Consider the following 18,391-nt stretch of genomic DNA (forward strand, 5'->3'; position numbering starts at 1 on the left):
TTTCTTACAACAAGCTTGTGTATTCTGAGGAGCAAAATGAAATTTTTCGGTTGTTCTAGGAGCTGATGGCATACAATTCAATGATTACTGCATAGTGGTAAAACACCAAGTAGCTTGTCTTTGAACAGCTAGGTGATAGCAACTAAACTTTTTGAGTTGTTAAATCTTTAAATGTAGATGACCAAATCCTTAGAATGCAGGTGTGACAGTGGTGTGGTAACTAATAGAGGATAAAATGCTGTAGAAAAACTGGAAAAAAAAAATTAAAATAAAAAATATATACAGGTAACTTGTGAGATACATTGCTAATGATGGTCTTTCCCACAAGGTCAACTTTACTAGGGTTTGCACTACAATAAGATACAGGTTAATGTAGCTTAAACACTATTGTTGCCTAGTCTTACAGACTTCCAAATCTGATTTTTGCAAGTGCCGTAGCATTCAGGTATTTCCCTGCTTTTTCTATACAAGTTGACTTTGTTTAGAGAGGATTTACAGCGTTTTTGCAGGATCACACCTGCATGTCTAGTTAAGCCATGCACTAAGCCTCTTGTAATGTTTCTTGTCCAGCATGAGATAGGGAGCTGTGACTGATGGGCCTGAGAGGGAAATTACAGAAGCTGATTACTCTTGGACCTGAAGCTTGACCTTTTATGTTTACCCTGCCTGTCTGAAGACGAAATGCAAGGAGCACATTTTTCTCATCGTCAAGGAGGATACACACCTGTAAAGCTCAATACATAAGGCACTGTGTTAAGACTTCCGTGGTGAAACGTTCTTGTGGGTTCTTCCAGAGAAGCGTCTTTTTGTTTTGTAAATTTAGTTCAGTTTAGCCACACTGTAGATTATTTTAGGGGAGTGAGCAAGGAAGGACAGTAGTGGGTTTTTGTTTTGTTTTGTTTTGTTTCCCTCTCCTTTGTGGTTTCTGTTGCTTAGGAAACTTAGAGTGTTTAACTAACCAGGCACGGAGGCTTTATGATGCCAGACCCACACTGCTGCCAAAGTAGCAACAATGCTGCCTTAAAGAGTGGGAAAGGCCAAAACTGGGATGGGTTTAAATTGCAAAGTCTTGTACTTGGGTGTTAGAGAATGCCATGCAAAGCGAAGCTCTGATGAGTCCCAGTGATCGGGTGCTGTATTTTTTGTTTTCTTTTATAGGAGTTCAACCTTGTTTGTTGTGCACCCTTTATCTCTTCCTCTTTGCGTAAAGCAATTCTGTATCTCTTGCTCTTCTCGTCCTAGTGTTTGAGTCTCTGGATTTTGTTTTTAATAGAACAAGATGTCGTGTAATCAGAACAACCGGTATTAAGGAAGCTGGAAGATCTGTGCAGACTTCCAAGGGCACTGAGGTTAATTTACACTACTTGTGGCTTTCTTATGTACATATAACGCATATTCATTTCCTCTTTTTTACTTTTTTAAAAGTGCTTAACAAAGAGGTTTTTCTTTCCTTTAATGGTCTGAGAGGATAACGTCCCTTTTGGAACTTTGTGATACCATCATGATAGATTTCAATTGCAACAGATGTTTCCCCTCAGCTGCTGCATGCTCTGTTATGCAACAAGGCAAGCTCTTGAAAGTGCAGGGTAGGCTAATCATAAACACAGTTTTCTTGCTGGAATTCAAATTGCTTGTAGACACGTAATTAGGAACAGCTCAGTGTGTAGGTGTGCCCTTCTGTCCGCATCTGTCTGTTTATTTACAGGAGATGATGATACCTGCTGCAACAGTCCAAGTTCCCTTCTGTACCATGCCGTAACATACTATAGTCTTGGAAATAAATTTCAGTTTTAGTTGTGTGGTAAAATAAAACTAAACACAAAAATAAATAAAGTTGTGTGGTAAAATACAACTACCTTGCTGGGCAGTTGGGCAGCTGAACTCCCCTGCAACTGCTCTCTTACTCCTCTTCCTCAAAGGAAAAGGGGGAGAAAATACAATGAAAGGGGCTCAAGGGCTGAGATAAGGACAGGGAGATCACTCAACAAATTATCTTTTCCCTCCTCCCAGTGAGTGGCAATGGGGAATGGGGGCTGTGGTCAGTCCCTAACACTTTGTCTCTGCTGCTCCTTTGCGGTCCCTCTCTGCCCCTGCTCCCTGTGGGGTCCCTCCCATGGATGCTGTCCTTCCCGAACTGAGCCTGTGGGGGCTGCCCACAGGCAGCAGCTCTTCAAGAACTGCTCCCACACGGCACCATAACACGGGGTCCATCCCCCAGGAGCAAACTGCTCCAGCACGGGTCCCCCACGGGCGGCAGCTCCCCCCAGACCCCTGCTCCTTCGTGGGCTCCTCTCCATGGGCCACAGCCTCCTCCAGGCCACATCCACCTGCTTCACTCAGGGCTCCTCCACCCATGGGGGGGCTGCAGTGTGGAGATCTGCTCCATGTGGGACCCATGGGCTGCAGGGGGACAGCCTGCTCCACCAGGGGCCTCTACACAGGCTGCAGGGGAACTGCTGCTGCCTGCCTGGAGCACCTCCTGTCCTCCTGCTGCACTCACCTGGGGGGCTGCAGGGCTGCTTCTCACTCCTCGTTCTCCCAGCTGCTGTTGCACAGTGTTTTTTATTTTTTCTTTCTTAAATCTGCTCTCCCAGAGGCCCAACCAGTGTTGGTCACTGTCTCAGCTCTGGCCAGTGGCAGGTCCCTTTTGGAGCCGCCTGGAGCTGGCTCTGATCTGACATGGGGCAGCTGTTGGGCTCTACTCACAGAGGCCACCCTAGCAGGCCCCTGCTACCAAGCCCTTTCCATGTAAACCCAATACAAATTGCTAGAGGATAAGGTGGCTTCTGTGTTCCAACTCTCCTTTCTAGGGTCATTAGTGATGAGATGATAGCAAACTCTTTTCAGTTTAATGGCATTCAACCTGTAGCCTCACAGTGTAACACATCACATCATGTTGTCCTCTCAATTCATCTATCTTCTTCCTTCTCTTCTAATTCTGTGCTCTAAAGCCCTTAGTGCCGCAGGAATACAGATAATCTACCGCTGCCTAGCTTGAACAGCAGATAAAACAGTCTGAGATACTGCACTAAGGCCTCCTGCAGGGAGGGGAGAGAGAGTTTATCACATCTTCTGAGTATTTGCAGTAGGATTTCTGACCTTCTCAAGACACGTAGTGATTGAAGAGAGAGAGATTCAAACATCAAAATTATCAGATTATTTAAGATTTATGAGACAATCTATAAAAAGAAACAGAAGAGGTTGCTGTAGGGTAGAACATAATATATGGATCATGTAAAACAATGTAAAGCTTGAACTACTGTCTGTGGTGACAGTAGAATTAGCAAGTATTTTCTGTTGTTCTACTGTTTACTGGCAAAATTGAGCTAAAAAAAGAGCCCAGAGAACACAAAATAGAGTAATTTTGTCATTAAAAAAAAAAAAAGTAAAAAACAAAAGAGATTCCCAATCTTCTTTTTGTCATCTCTTGAATGCTTATGTGGGTAAAATGATCACCAATAGCGAGCCTGTTGTGTGGCTCTGGGCTAAAGTAAAGTCACAAACTAGAATACTGTCAATGACAAAAAACAAAGCTAATTAGCTACAAAAAGCCTTATGCGTGGTTGATAATGTGCTCATGAAAGGAAACATCTGTATATATATGTGTATATATATATATACATATGTATGTTTATATGTACATGCATACATAAGTTACTCCTTGGAAGTTAGTAGGGCAGACTAACTTCGTAAAAAGATAGAAATCTGAACTTAGCTCTCCATCTCATAACCCATTCTTAAAACTATGATGTACTCAGGTTCTTAACAGGCCCATCTGATGTGTATAAAAATATGAGAGTGCCAGGAGTTGATGGACAGAGGGTTGCATAGCATTGTATGACTGTATGAGTGTATGTATATTTTTTTTTCCTGCCCAAACATATTGGGGGTGTGGGGGAGAGACACAACATACTTGGCAATAAACAGCCTTTCCTGATGATTATTTCTTTGGGGAATTAAGGGTATGTGAAGTTGTATTTAAATAAAGGTAGCTTACAGGAACTTATTTTTGATGCATCTATAAAAGAAAACTTTAAAGTTGTTTTTCTTCTTGTTTTACCAATTCAAATTTAACATTTTGTACACGAAACAACTGTGTGCTTTTTGTGAAGTCTTTCTAACTCTTGATTACCTTTTTTTTTATGGTGAACATATTCACTGTAACACAAATGGAAAAAACAAGCAAACAAAAAAATACCTAATTTGTCATAATTAGGCTTTAATTTTCTTTGATATAACTGAATCTTCTTCTTATCCCCTAATTAATAGAGGAGGAACTCAGGAAGCTGAGAGAAGAAACAAACGCTGAAACATTAAGGCAAGAGCTGGAAAAGGAACGACAGAGGAGACTAGAACTAGAACAAAAAGTCAATGAAGTACTTAAAGCAAGGTAAGAGAAATGTCTTCACTCTATAGCTAAAAGCCACTTGAGGTCTCAGACTCTCTTAATGAGGAGTTTTGATGAAAACATCCATTTCCAGCCTGGGCTCTCTTCAAATAAATGAGTAACTCTCACAGAGAGAAGCTGTCTGTGCTTTCATGTGAAAGTACATCTTGTACATGCAGGTACTTCCATATTACTTGACCATACATACTGCCATAGTTACAGAGGTGTCCTGACAGCTATCTGGTTGGGATATTCTTCATATCACTGGATCTTACGTACCTGGGGATATAAGTGTGCAATGTGTGCTGCTGAGTGCCAGAGCCTGTGCCACGACACTGCATATGCTTTGCCTCCTCAAGCATTGTCATCTCCAGACTGCTCAGTCTGTAGTACTCCTCTTCTAGCAGGACATCTCAATACCACACCACAGACCTAAATGTGTGGGAGTGGCTGAACTGTAAGCCTTCCTTGCCACTGCATTGGCAAGTGGATATGTGCCTCCCCATAATCCAATAAAACCCAAAACCCTTCAACGTTGAGGATATCCTCTGTGGTGCTGCTAAGCCATCGTGTTTGATGATGTCTCTCCTTACAGTATTGGACTTTAGATCTTAGACTCACAGCAGCTGCTTGGTGGCCTTGTTGGTCTAAACCCACTTGCGTACGTAGTTGCCTGCATTATCTTCCTCAGCAGTAGCTAAGGTTACTTGGCTGAGCAGTAGGAGTTGTGGTTCAACATCAACTACTGTCAACACTAAATAGTGCAGGCTGATTTAGTAATCATATGCAGTAAGCACTGTCAGTTATTTAGAAGTGATGAGCAAGAAAAAAAAAGGGTAGAACTATTTGCTTGGATATGAGGTTTCTGAATGTTATACAAAGTCTTCCCAGCGTGCTACTTACTTCTGTACGCATTCGGAGCATAAAAATGCTTTTCCTGGTTAGGTCAGCAGTCCATATCCCTTGGTATTCTGTTGCAAGGACAGGGGAGTTGTTTATGGGGAACACGTGAGCCCAGTTGCTTTCAGTGATCTGTTTATCTCCTACTTCTCTAGCATCCATGAACACTGCGTGAGGGGTATTTGAAGGTATATCATTGCCTTTTCACTTGGGACTCTGTTTGCAGACCTGTTATCCAGGGATTTGTTTAGTCCCCTTTTTAACATGCCAGTGCTGTCTACCACAGGAAGCTAAGGAGGTGATACCTTACAGAAGTTGTTGATTACAAAAAAGCAGTTGTATGGTGTTTAATTGTTTGTTTTTAAACAGATTTCCTAGTGGTTTCAAGACATACCCTAGAGTTACAGAATTGGGAGATTTGGTGAACAACTGTTCAGCATTCAGCTTAAGTACCACCTTTGATCTCTTACTCTTCTCCTCTGCAGACTAGAGAGTTCCAGCTTTTCTGGTATCTTCTTAAGAGTACTCTCTATTCCTTTCATCACTTCAGTTATCATTCTTCAACTCCTGTGTCTTAAGATGAAGAGACTGAGTTCACGTAGTATTCAAAGTGTGGGTTCACCAAGGCTTTATATAGCAGTTTAATTAGGCCTCCCCTCTTATTCTCAGAACCCAGGACAGCGTTAGATTTTTTTGTCTGATGTATTTTGTCTGACTATATTGACAGTCTTCCAAAATCGCTGTTTCCATGGAAGGTTGGTCCATGTGCAGTCCTGACCTGAGCTGCCAAGTTGTGTGCTTAGAGGGGGCTCTGCAAGGTCCTTACAGAGAAGTTGTTCCCAAGCCAGGCTCTGATCTTGCACTTGGAAGGCGATCTGCATAGCTCTGTTTTCTGGGGATTTTTTTCTGACATTTTACAGTTGCTCTTAGAGCTGGAAAGTGTGAGTGTATTTTTATCTCCTGTGCTGGTTGGTCTGCCTGCATGCTCATGTAATTTCCAGTTTGTGTCTAGACTGATGTTCTTTTGTTTGAGTCGACTACTGGGGGCAGAGGAAAAGGGACAAACTTGGTCCTGTTCCCACACTGAGAATATCTGCTTGCTCTGTAGCAGCAGTACAAAGCAATGACAAAGAATGGTCCTTTCTTCTCTTGGTGTATGAAACTGGTGCTTCAGGACTCCTTCTTGTCTCCGACTTGCTCCCTTGAAGGTGTTTGAGATGCAAGTTCCACCATCCCTGGAGGTGTTTAAAAGACGTTTAGATGTAGAGCTTAGCGATATGGTTTAGTGGAGGACTGTTAATGTTAGGTCAGAGGTTGGACTCGTTGATCTTGAGGTCTCTTCCAATCTAGAAATTCTGTGATTCTGTGTTTCTGTGCTTGTAGCTGAGCACAGTACAGGTTGTACCATCAGCTCTGGCCCTTAGGCTTTCTCCTGAAAGCAGGTACACCTGGGTTCTAGGTCATAGCCATCACAGAGGGAGGAAAATGATCCCATCGTTGCTGAGAGTCCTGGAGAAGGATGAGGACTTCCTCTGCAAGAAGGTACCCAAATTGCAGCCTGCTGAGTCCCTCTTTACGAGGAGTAGTGAGGATGGTCCAGGGTCTGATATGGCCCACTGTGGCTTGTGAGTATGTGTGTTTTACTGAGAAAAGAGTTTGGTCTTTGTTTATCAAACCTTTAGGCTTTCTTTTATCTCTTTCAGTGTTTCTTCTTCAAGTGTCAACATCTGTGTCCTGTTGGGTCAGATAGATAACCATAATCAGAGCAAATCTCGTGCAGGCATACCACTATTAAACTAAGGTGGCATGACCTGCCCTCTCCAGTGCTGTATTCCCATTTAGATATCCTAAGGATGGCATTAGCCCTTTTAGCTTGAGTTGCACTTGAAGATTACATTCAGCCAATTATCCATTTTATCAGTCTTTTTTTGACCAGTCTTGCTAATATTCTAACCTTTTTCAGACAGGCAGGTATATATAACAAAAATAAATAAATTCAAAGAGTTTTCCATTTTATACTCAGAAGACAACTCAGGTTGCCTAGGCTTCTTCATAAATTGTGCTCTGTTGTGTGAAATTATTTATCACTGCTTTTTATCTGTTTGCACTTTGCTATAGGCATTTTGAAATAGTTCTATTAGCACTACAGGCAAGGTGTTGGTTGACACAATCATGTATGTAATAGGCCAAACTTATATTTACTAGAAACTTAATTTTATTAAGCAACTTGACCCCAGAAAGTCATTTACTCTGCTGAAGTCAACAAAGCCAAATTTGCCCTGTGTCTCAGGTAATTTTTCGTATAATCTTTAAATAGATATGCATATAAAAAATGTTTGCATGTATTCTGTTTTTGCTTACAGCATTGAACTGCTAATGAAAAGCAAAGCATGTCGTAGTGTAAAAAATAAATTATTTTAATTGTTGCAGTTTTCAGAAGTATTTGTGAAGTAGATCGATACATGTAGCTATATAAATAGACGCTGCAAAATGTTCAGCAAGGAGAAAACAATGAATTAACAGCGTAGATTGTTTCTGTTTCTGTGTGTGTGCAGAACATGGGCTTACTTCATTGAAGTCTTTGCAGGGAGGAGTGGAAGAAAAGGATGCCTAGTGGGTTTGTTTGTCATGGTGTACATTGTCTGTACATCTGAGCATTCAAAAACGTGCCCTCAGTTAAAGTTTTCCATAGACGCTTTGGGACAGCCCAGCATTTGGTACAACAGCTGAAGCTGATGACATTTTGTTAGTGGAACAATGCATAAATAATTTGGAATAGTCTGTGTGAGTAATGCTTGTTTAGTGTAAATTGTAGGCTGCTGTTGCCTTATTTTACAAATTTTGAGCCAGCTCCATCACGCAGTTTGGAAAAAAAAAAAAAAAAAAAATAAAGTATTGTAATAACACCTACCAACATGCTGTGGCTGGTACAAACCTTTTAGTAGTATCATTGTGAGCTATTTTTAAGGAAGAATAGACAGTGCTCCTGCACAAGCCGCTCTTTCTTCTGTACCACTTATTTTTGTTGCCTCTTCCTGGCCTTTTGCTAAAAGGCATCATCTTCCACACACGCAGTGCTTTGGGTATAGCTGACTTTGTCACTTGAGAAGATGCTTCAGATGGCAGTGGAGATTCCTCTGGAGCCTGGAGACGCTCCCTGCTGGAAGGATACCTGTCAGCCTGGGACTCCGCACAGGTAGAAAGAAGCTGAGTCCTGGGTCAAAAGTTTGGTTGCCGTGCTGCCCTGGGATTGCTAACATACTTGATTGCTGACAAACCCAGTTGGCTGAACTGTGTGTGTCTTTATTTTTAACTTAGCAGCCTGTCACCAGATCTGCTTGTGAAGTACCTCCTGTCAAGAGTGCTTTTTTTTTTTTTTTTTTTTTTTTTTTACCTCTGGCCACAAACATTTAGATCTTGTACAGCTTTGGGCTGATGACATTTCTTCTGAAAGCCTGTCTTTTGTTTCTGACACTACAAATGCAGGACAATAGCCATGTAAAATGTGGGAATATCTGTGAGGACGACAAAAGCTTCTGATGTGTTTGGTTTATTTTAATGGGAAGGAGATGAAAAATGTTAAAATATTTTAACTCAGTTTTGTGACAACTCCTCAGGTTAAGGAGCCATGTGTACCTGAGCGAGTTGTGTTTAAACTAGGTTGAGAAAATACTTCCTTCATGTTTTATTTTTACATTTCTGAGATTGGAATGTGCTCGTCTTGCAAATGTGTATGCGTCCATGTTACTCTGAGCAGTAACAGTTACACAGATAAAACAGACTTGACTGGCTTCCACAAAAGCTGTCTGAAGAATGATGATGGGTTGCTTGGGAGCTCAGTACTTGGAGCTGGTCTGTAGGAAAATTGCTCTGAACATGGCTGAGAACAGCTCAATAGCTGTTGTGCGATGGGCAAGGTCTTCATGTAACTGTTGGAGAGATTCTTTTGGTTCACATACTGTTCAGCTCACAGCTGTAGTCAAGGCTAAAGATGCACTAACCCAAAATATTTAGTGAAGATAAACGGCCAGCAGTTCAGTGTCAAGGCTGTCTTAACTTTTGGGTCATATTTGCACCTACAAAAATAACATTTGGGCATCGTTCTGGATGTTTCTGTGGGGCAGCATTGAGTGGGAGCCTCATTGATGTGTACTTGTCATTTTTGAACATTATATTTGTACCAGTCATGAATAGCTCTAACATTTTGAGCCAGCAGTGTGCCCTAGTGGTAAAGAAGGCCAACGGGATCCTGGCGTGCATTAAAAGGAGCGTGGCCAGCAGGTCAAGGGAGGTGATCCTCCCCCTCTGCTCTGCCCTGGTCAGGCCTCACCTGGAGTACTGTGTCCAGTTCTGGGCTCCCTGGTACAAGAGAGACAGGGATCTCCTGGAAAGAGTCCAGCAGAGGGCCACAAAGATGATACGGGGCCTGGAGCATCTCCCCTATGAGGAAAGGCTGAGAGACCTGGGTCTGTTCAGCATTGAGAAGAGAAGACTGAGAGGGGATCTTACTAATGTTTATAAACACCTTAAGTGTGGGAGACAGAGGGATTTGGCCAACCTCTTTTCAGTGGTTTGTGGGGACAGGACAAGGGGCAATGGCCACAAAACAGAGCCCAGGAAGTTCCGCACCAACATGCGAAAGAACTTCTTCACGGTGAGGGTGACGGAGCACTGGGCCAGGCTGCCCAGGGAGGTTGTGGAGTCTCCTTCTCTGGAGCTATTCAAGGCCCGTCTGGATGCCTACCTGGGCAGCCTGCTGTAGGGAACCTGCTTTGGCAGGGGGGCTGGACCTGATGATCTCTGGAGGTCCCTTCCAACCCCTACAGTTCTGTAATCCTGTGATTCTGGGGATGGCTTGTGTTTTCTAGCCTCCTAACTGATCTTTGGCATGAAGAGTGGTTCAGAAACTATAGGAATGATAATTCCTACCCTCTGTCAAAGGTCTTCCAGTAGTGGCTGATTTGACCTGGTTTTAGGATTGTGCAAGCCTAAAGAATGAATTTGGAGCTTCCTGGCCCAGATCTGTCTGAGGTGGCTAATTATAGCCTGATTCACAGGTGCAGTAATGAGCTATCATTAACCTGATGATTCGTAAAGGTCAGATTCTTCGTGGGGAAAGAGTAACAGGCAGATGGTGGGTAAGACATTGCCAAACAAACAAACAAACAAACAAAAAACAACACCATGAGTGGCCAAGGCCAAACCTTCACGTGCCACTGAGGGAGCCCAGTCAGGCTGGTATTCATGACTGTTTTTGGCTGAGATTTTTCTTGATTTTTTTCCAAGAAACGTAGGGAGTAATGACGCTGAGCTGCTTCTGAAAATACACCCCAGCGTGTGAAAGGAAGGCCCAGCCTGAAGGCTCTGACGGGTGGTGGCTTTGGGATCCCATCTTGGCTCTGTCACCAGAGCCGTTCAGGTGTGACATCCCCTCAGCGTGCTTGCACAACGGGAGCAGGTCGAGTAACTGCCTCCTGCCTGTGAATGACTACATCCTCGCTGCCAAAACGTGTCTTTAATGAGAGACGGTGGCAGTGACAGATTGTGACTAAAAATGTCCCACCTGTATGGTGTAACCGTTTGATGTGCTGGAAGGAGTGTGATCCAGGAAGACAAGCCACTGCTGTATAGCAGTCTGTGCAAAGTTGACGGCAGAGAAGCCCAAATGAAAGTTTAGTTAGAAAAAAAATTAACTAATAGAATTCAGGTGGCTTTTGAAAAGATTCAAGAGTTGCTGCAAATACAGGAGCAACGTGGAAAAATCCTGCAGGGGAGTTGAAAACAGGTGAAAAGCAGAAGCCATTGAAGTTGGCTACTCACCCTGATAGTTGTCCAAGTATAGCTATAAATCAATAAATTATTTCTAAGTGCTCCTTATAGAAATAAACAGGAATGTGGAAAGTTCATTAAATATGGGGAGTGCTAAGGGAAGAAGGGAGGCAATTAGTCCTGTGGTTTTTCCATCTTACTCATTCAGAGTGCATGAATTCAGAGTGGCCTTTTCCATACACAGACAATACTGTGAGATCTTTTCCTCGTGTACTTCGTGGAGGAACAGAGAGATGCCTATAAATCTACTTATATATTCTGTAATCTGCCCAGTGCAGTGGGATCCCTCCTCCTGCTCTCCATTTGCTGACCTGCATCCCACTTGGTTCCCTTCCTGAGGACTGAAAGATGAAGGGAATATTTGAAAGCACCTACATGGTCTGCTATATAAGTGATATTGAAATTATGCAATGAGCATGTTTTTAAGTTCAAATAGTAAACTTTTCCATCATACAACTGCGTCAAGTAAAGCTTGCTGCAGCTGGTGTTGTCAAAGCTACTGCTTCATTAGAGAAATCTTGCTGTAGCATATCTTCATGGATGGCTCAAGGCTTTTGGACTGATGCCTGAAGTGTTATCAAGCCACTTTAGCAGTTGGAGGCTATGGATACTGCAAATGTAATTTGAAGCCTTGCACATGTGCAGAATGGCCAAGGCATTCGTATTTTCCATGATCTGCTTACTTGTAATAAATGTGAGTATTGTTCTTAACCTGTTTGAAAGATGTGACCAGTGGTGCCTGGTTCTTGCCATGTATTTTTATCACATTGTTGTCTCTGTTTTTCACACCATTATTTAAATTCTGCATTTTAAAAAAGATATTTTCATCTTGGGTTGGTATCTTTGCACTTCAAGAGCTTACGACATAACATTTGAACATAATTCTTGACATCTGTTCTTCTCACTGTGAAGATGAGTGGTGTTGATTGCAATAATGGTGGCAGAATTCAGGGTTCATGAATTAAGCTGATTTTATTTTAGCTCTGTGGTTATCAACTTGCAATATGGAATCCCTTTTCATTTATTACTGTGGGAAAAGTCAGGGCTCTGAAGAGTTTTCCTGGCAGGCATTGCAATGAATCTACGATGCAAAACCAGAAGTAATGCAAGAAAATTGATACTAAAATATTCAGTAGCTGGAAGATCAGGCTGAGCTGTTGGTGACACAAAATGGCTAAAACGCACTTTGCCTTACACGATGGTCTTTCTCTGGATCCTAAGTACAGTGTACAGTGAATATTTTGAATCCTGAAATAGGGCGCACACTTGGTTTTCTCTTAAAATTCTGAACTTGTAGCATTTCACATTGTTTCTGTTTTCTTTGTAGAGCTGAAGAGGTGCCTGCAACACAGCAAGCTGCAAAGCCACAGACACAAGCCAATGGAACAGGTAATCTTGGTCAAATATGTACGAGCAGTTTGATGCAGTCAGATCTTTTTTTTTTCACCTCTTTCTTTTGAAGCTGTTCCAGAAAATCAAATGTTGCAGAAGAACTTGCTGGGTCCTGAAGGAGACTTCTGAAGAAGCCAAGTATGAAAGAGCATTTGAGCAGTTTCTTACCTCTGTATATGATTCTGCTTTTACTCTTTGTTGATGATTTTGTATGCCTGAGCAAGGAAACTATTTTATACTACAAGCCCTTCAGGAATGTAATGAACTGTTGTTGTCTGACTTAATTATTCTTGCACACCTAGCTGATCCTCAACTAATCAGAACACAGCTGTAATATATAGGAAAGATGTCTTGTTTCATTCTCAACTGCAAAACCTCTTTTATGCCATTAATGGTAGTACTTCTCTTTTCTAAAAGAAAGGACATTCTGTAGAGGGAATAAGCTTAAGTGAATTACTAATTTCATTTTCATTTCTCAAGCTGCTGCTCATTATAAATAGAATAATATCTGAAAAAAACTAAGGTAACAGGCAGGTTCTCAATCTTTCAGAGTACTTGAGTTTTCTTCCCACACCTCTTGATTAAGAGTACTGTGAGAAATCTCTCAATAATTTTCTCAGACGGGGTCTTCTGTGAAGCTAATTTATTTGCAGTTGCAATGGCAGGCGTCCTGCAAGCAGGAGCACACAGCAAAAGTATATCATAACCTTATATTCCCTATTACCTGACACCCAATTCCTCACCTTTTTCCTCATTGGTTGAGTACTACAGGTTCACAATCTACTTGACGCTTTTACTATTCCACATACATACAATTTTATTTGATGAATCTTTCATTTCTCCTTCCCCCCCCTTTTTTTCCTTCTTCTCTTGTGACTAGAGGGCCTGTTATTTTTGTTTTTACTGTATTCGCACTGCTCGTCTTGCTTTTCTTAGCCACCCTCCTTATTTTGGAACAGTGGAGTCTTCCACTGTCCCCTTACCTGCTTAACATTCCCCATTGTTGTGACTACACAGTCACTCTTTGAATATAAAAGGTTAGTGGAATTTTCTACTGCAAAAACACAACTTTTTTTTTCTTTTTTACAATACCAGTTAGACTTTTAAATCTCTGGATTAAATGAAGTGTTTGAAATCGTTCCTCCTGTACTTCTGTAATGTCAGTTCTGTCTTTCTTTGTGAACTACAGCTTGTCATTTGTACCTGTCATGCTGTATGCTCAAAATTCTGTTCTCTGCACTACCTCAAGTGTTATTAGCATTTTATTTCAAATGTAAGCTTTTTTCTCAGCTGTGAACTGGTATTGAAGTCCTTGGTTTTCTTAGTTCACTGTCACACATTAACGTATATTTTAATCCTGTTTTCTGAGGCCTGGTTGTTTTTTCTTATGTTTTTGTATGCTTTTTCTTACCCTTTCTGTATGCTTAGAAAGGGTAGTTTTGGCAGCCGTAGTTGGCTGATCAGTCTTTCATGCCTCTGATTAATCACGTGTTAATTTTATGGAGTTCTGTACTAAGAGAGGTCCTGGAATAGTTGTGACCCATCTCTTTACACTGCTTTACTGACCTTCTTTTCCAAAGAACAGTCTGTCTGTTGCTGCTGGAAAGTGATTTTCCAAGTTAGAGGCAACACCAGATGTTTGGCTTGCTCTCCCCTGCACTGCTTTGCCGTGGCAGTAAGGTGATTGTCCTGTTCTCTGCTCAGGAGGGTTTTGCTTTACACTTACTTTTCTCTAGAAAACCCTTCAGCACAATAGGAGTGCTGAAAATTAGGGCAGTCTTTTGTTTACGGGAACACAGGAAAAAGTTTTTTTAGCATTTGCTAAAAAAACTCATTTGTCTGGAGTGTTTAAGTAATTCCTGTACTTCTGTAATGAGATGCTCCCTCCCATGTGTTGTACTTACAGCAAAGCTCCTGCTGGAAGCAGGAATCACCTTTAGTCATCTTTTACAAGAATGGTATAATCACTCTGTCTGTGAAATGGCAGAAATAGATTGCATAGTGAATTTCCATGAAAAGTGTTAGTGAAGGACAGAAACGCTGTTACTAAAATAGCATAAATAGCTGTGAAAAGTAGCATATGGGAACAGATGCAGGTTTTGTGTGATGTTTTCATGTAATATCCTGATACATGGTGCTTCTTTTTTTGTAGATAAGCGTAGTCATACAGTGTGTTCAAGACTCCAAAAGTGGTTTTGTGACAAATTTGGGGAGTATGTTGAGGACTTCAGATTTCAGCCAGAGGAAAATACAGTGGAAACAGAGGAGCCACTTAGTGCTAGAAGGTAAATCTCTAACATGATTGTAAGAAACTGTTGGCTTCTTTACAAGTTGCTGCTGCTTTTTTTTTGTTTTTCTTTTAAGAACACAATACAATCTTTTATGTGGTTTGAGCAAGTGTTTCTATAAAAAGTAATGAAACTGAAGATACTGAGCTGTCTCAAATGGTTTGTCAATACCTTGGCTGAAACATGAAATTTGAAGTCTGTCTGTGGTCTAAGGTAGAATAGAAGTTATTATTTGGCAGATTCTGTCACGTACTTCTCAAAAAGTGTGGCCGAGGGCTTAGTTAGGCAGGAGAGCTTTTATGTTTCAGTTTTTGGCTTGATGCAAGATAGTCTATACTACTCACTAGAAACACTTCACAGCAGGCAAGAATGAAGCTCTATACACAAACATTTAAGTTATAATTGTGAGCAATTTTTCAGAGACCCAATATGTATCAACTGCATTTTAATATAACTCACTAGTAGTCTATTTAACAAGTTAATTTTATTTTACTTTATTTTTTTCAGGTTGACTGAAAATATGAGAAGATTAAGTAAGTACTTAAAAATATTTTATTTTCTGCAAGTAAAAGTAATTCTTGGTAACCCTGTTGGGAAGACTGCTCTGTGCAAAATCTGATGTTCAGAAATATTTCTGCCAGTTCATAAGCAGAAATGATTCTGAAAACCTCAATTATTGAGTACAAATCCTGAAATCCTGAATGTTTTTTTTTACAAAGTAACTTAGAGGAGCAGTGGTAGGACCTTACTCTGTAATTCAAGATGAAAGGTATCTCAGAACAAAAAAAGTAGTGCTAATTAAAATGTGTAAGCATGTAATGAGTGAGAGCAGGCTATTTCTCCAGTGGCAAAAGTCATTGCCCATAAGCTACGTCTGAGCTGCTTGTAGTTTGCTTGCTAAGCTTTTAGCTCAAGGGGAGGGGTTGGACCATGCAGACCCTGAGCGTGGCTTGCATTTCTTTCTCATGGAGAGCTGATAACTTATTTTGGAAAGTGGAGGATGGGTGACGGCAAGTTAAACAAAGTAGTTTAACCTTCCGTGCAGCAGAGAATTGCTAGCTTGAAAAAAAAAGGCTAATTTATGTCCTGAGGTTTTAAAGTATTGTAGGGAGGAGGCAAATGCAGGTCTTTAATCTCTGTAATTTCAGTTTTGTTCTCTTCAGAATGAGCACCAGTATTAGAATAATTTCCTTTGGGAGAATATTAGTGACTTGTTCTCTGTGGTGGATGCGCATTGCCATTAGGGATAGCTTTAAAAAACAAACACTGAGTTTAAGCTTTGAGTGGTTCTTAACTACCAGCAGGTGAGCCACAAAATCTACATCCCTGCTGTCCGCCGGTGCCTGACTGCCACCCAGGCCTCTCAAGGCCTTTCTGTCACCAGTGGCTCCAAGCGCTGACCTTCCCTGCAGGTTTGGTGTTGGTAGGGCAGAGCAGATGAGAAGAACTGCTGGGAGCAGGGCTCGAGTCAGTGGCCTCCTCTGGTGCCTTGAGCCTGCCCCTTCCACTTGCTTCATCCGCTGCTTTCTTTGTGTCACTGATGCTCAAGGAAGTCTCGCTGTTTAATCGCTTCCCATCGGGAATACATCAAGGCTAGCTGCATTTCAGGGCAAACAAACCAGGACAGCAAGTGGCAGGCTCTCCTGAGGAAAGCCTTTCAAAGTTGTGAGCTGTACTGCAAACAAGGCTGGGTACTCCTTAGGCCCCCCCTGCAAGGGGAGTCTTCACTTTTCTCAGCAGGAAAGGCAAAAGTCAGCGTTTGCTAGTAGAGTAAGCAAAGGTCGTCTTGCAAAGGCCCCTTCCTATTTTCCTGTGTTCCTAGCTAAGTAGTAAAAGAGGATGTAGGAATAGAAAGTGTAAAGGACAAGTCTTTTTTAGGGAGCTCTTGCTGTTGCTGGCTGGCGGTGTGCATCAGCCTGTGGGAGCAGTGCCTCTCCCTGCACAGATCTGTCACCCAGCAAGAGCAAAGGTCTGCAGAGGTGAGAGACAAACGCTCTCAGGCAGAAAACTCCTCTGTCTCCCGGCTTAGTAAGCAGCAAAGTGCTAGCAGTTTGACTGCAGCAGAAGTGTAGCCAAGAGATGTCTAGCCTGGTTTGGAGCTGGCTTTTTGGGGGTAGCAATGAATGGCTTCTTGGTGGCTGGGAGTCCCGTCAGGCTAATTTACCTTGCTTTACAGTAGGACAGGCTGACCTGTGCTGAGTTCTTTGAGGGCAGTATGAACAGAGCTCAGAACAGACTTCTGGTGGCATCCAAGTTAACTTTTGTAAAGATAGTGCTATGCTTGATTTTTCTTATTTATTTATTTGGTCTGTATTTAACAGTCTAGACATAACCTTTGTCTTGATGAAGACACTTAAAGTTTTGGAAATGTATTGCTTAACTAATTGTTCAGTTACATTGATGGGTCTCTTAAGTTTTCATTTTCCTTAATTTGGATAAGCCTTTTTATATTTACATTCATATTTTCTGTTTCGTTTACCATTTATAAGTGATTTAACACCACAGCTAATTCTAACAATTGTGCTTTTTTCTCCATTCTATTTAGAGAGAGGTGCCAAACCCGTTACTAATTTTGTGAAGAATCTTTCTGCCTTATCAGACTGGTATTCTATCTACACTTCTGCTATTGCCTTTATTGTAAGTTATTGTATTCCTCCGGGAGTAGTAAGAACTTTTAAAATGTATTGTTTACTGAAATTCATTGAAACTACCATATCTGAGTGGGGGTGTGTTACAGTTAGGTCAAATCAAACAGTGGAATGACATTTAACACAAAATGCCATGTAGTTGACACTTTAATTTATATTTCAAAGCCATTTCAATTGTGTATTCTGCTTTGTTTTGTAACCATTAAAGTAACTTAGAACAATCGGGTCATTGTTCTCATGTTCCTTGCTTCCTGTCTCCCTGTCCTATAAATTGATGGTTTCTTCTGCATCTGCAAAACCTCTCCTTTTCTAGAGCTGAAACGCTGATAGAGGCTGTATTTGATAGGAAGGGTATTTACCAGCAGTGCTCTTTTCCATTGATTAGGATCATCGTTAGTGATGAGAGACAAAGTGTCTTGATTTGAGTATCGCTTAATGTGCCAACAGGAGGTCTGTGAGCTAAATTTAAGTATTCCCAAGAACTAAATTTAACTATTCCCACAGGGCTATGTAAGGAAGTTTGCATACTGCTGTGATATAACTATTTAGTGGAGTTTCAATTTGTTATTTTTTTTCTTCTACTTGTGAATTAAATGATGTAAATTCTTTTGGTCACGATATAGACACAATACTTAGATGTCAAAGAAAACTATTAGCAGTAGTTGTAGCTAACTTTGTCAGGATGAGCCTCTTAATGAAAAGGAGTGTGACATTTTCACCAAAGTGATCCACCCCTGTAAGTTACAGAGCCTTATTGGATGCTACTTTGCACCGCACAGTTGAAAGAATATTGAGAAGGGGCCTGTCCCACCATTGTTAGGTTGGTAAAGAATTTGGGATTTAATTGACCTGAAGTAATGCAGTGAGTTTGTCCTGTTGCCCTGTAAGGGTATAATTGTCATAACTCCTGCTCTTCTACTGTGCTGTTACTTCACTGCCTTAGATGA

General features: G+C 41.4%; 1 protein-coding gene across 2 annotated transcripts in view; it reads left to right on the forward strand.

The window, feature by feature from the left end:
* The window catches only part of GRAMD4 (GRAM domain containing 4), a 78,221-nt gene that overhangs the window by 42,342 nt on the left and 17,488 nt on the right, over positions 1-18,391 (forward strand). For both annotated transcript variants that reach the window (XM_032200664.1, XM_032200671.1), the window contains exons 4-8: positions 4,270-4,390; positions 12,444-12,505; positions 14,661-14,793; positions 15,304-15,329; positions 17,342-17,433. In XM_032200664.1, coding sequence (XP_032056555.1) covers positions 4,270-4,390; positions 12,444-12,505; positions 14,661-14,793; positions 15,304-15,329; positions 17,342-17,433 — 434 coding nt within the window. The remainder of the gene's footprint in view (positions 1-4,269; positions 4,391-12,443; positions 12,506-14,660; positions 14,794-15,303; positions 15,330-17,341; positions 17,434-18,391) is intronic.

Source organism: Aythya fuligula, chromosome 1 (assembly GCF_009819795.1).
Source record: "Aythya fuligula isolate bAytFul2 chromosome 1, bAytFul2.pri, whole genome shotgun sequence".
NCBI classification, from domain to species: domain Eukaryota; kingdom Metazoa; phylum Chordata; class Aves; order Anseriformes; family Anatidae; genus Aythya; species Aythya fuligula.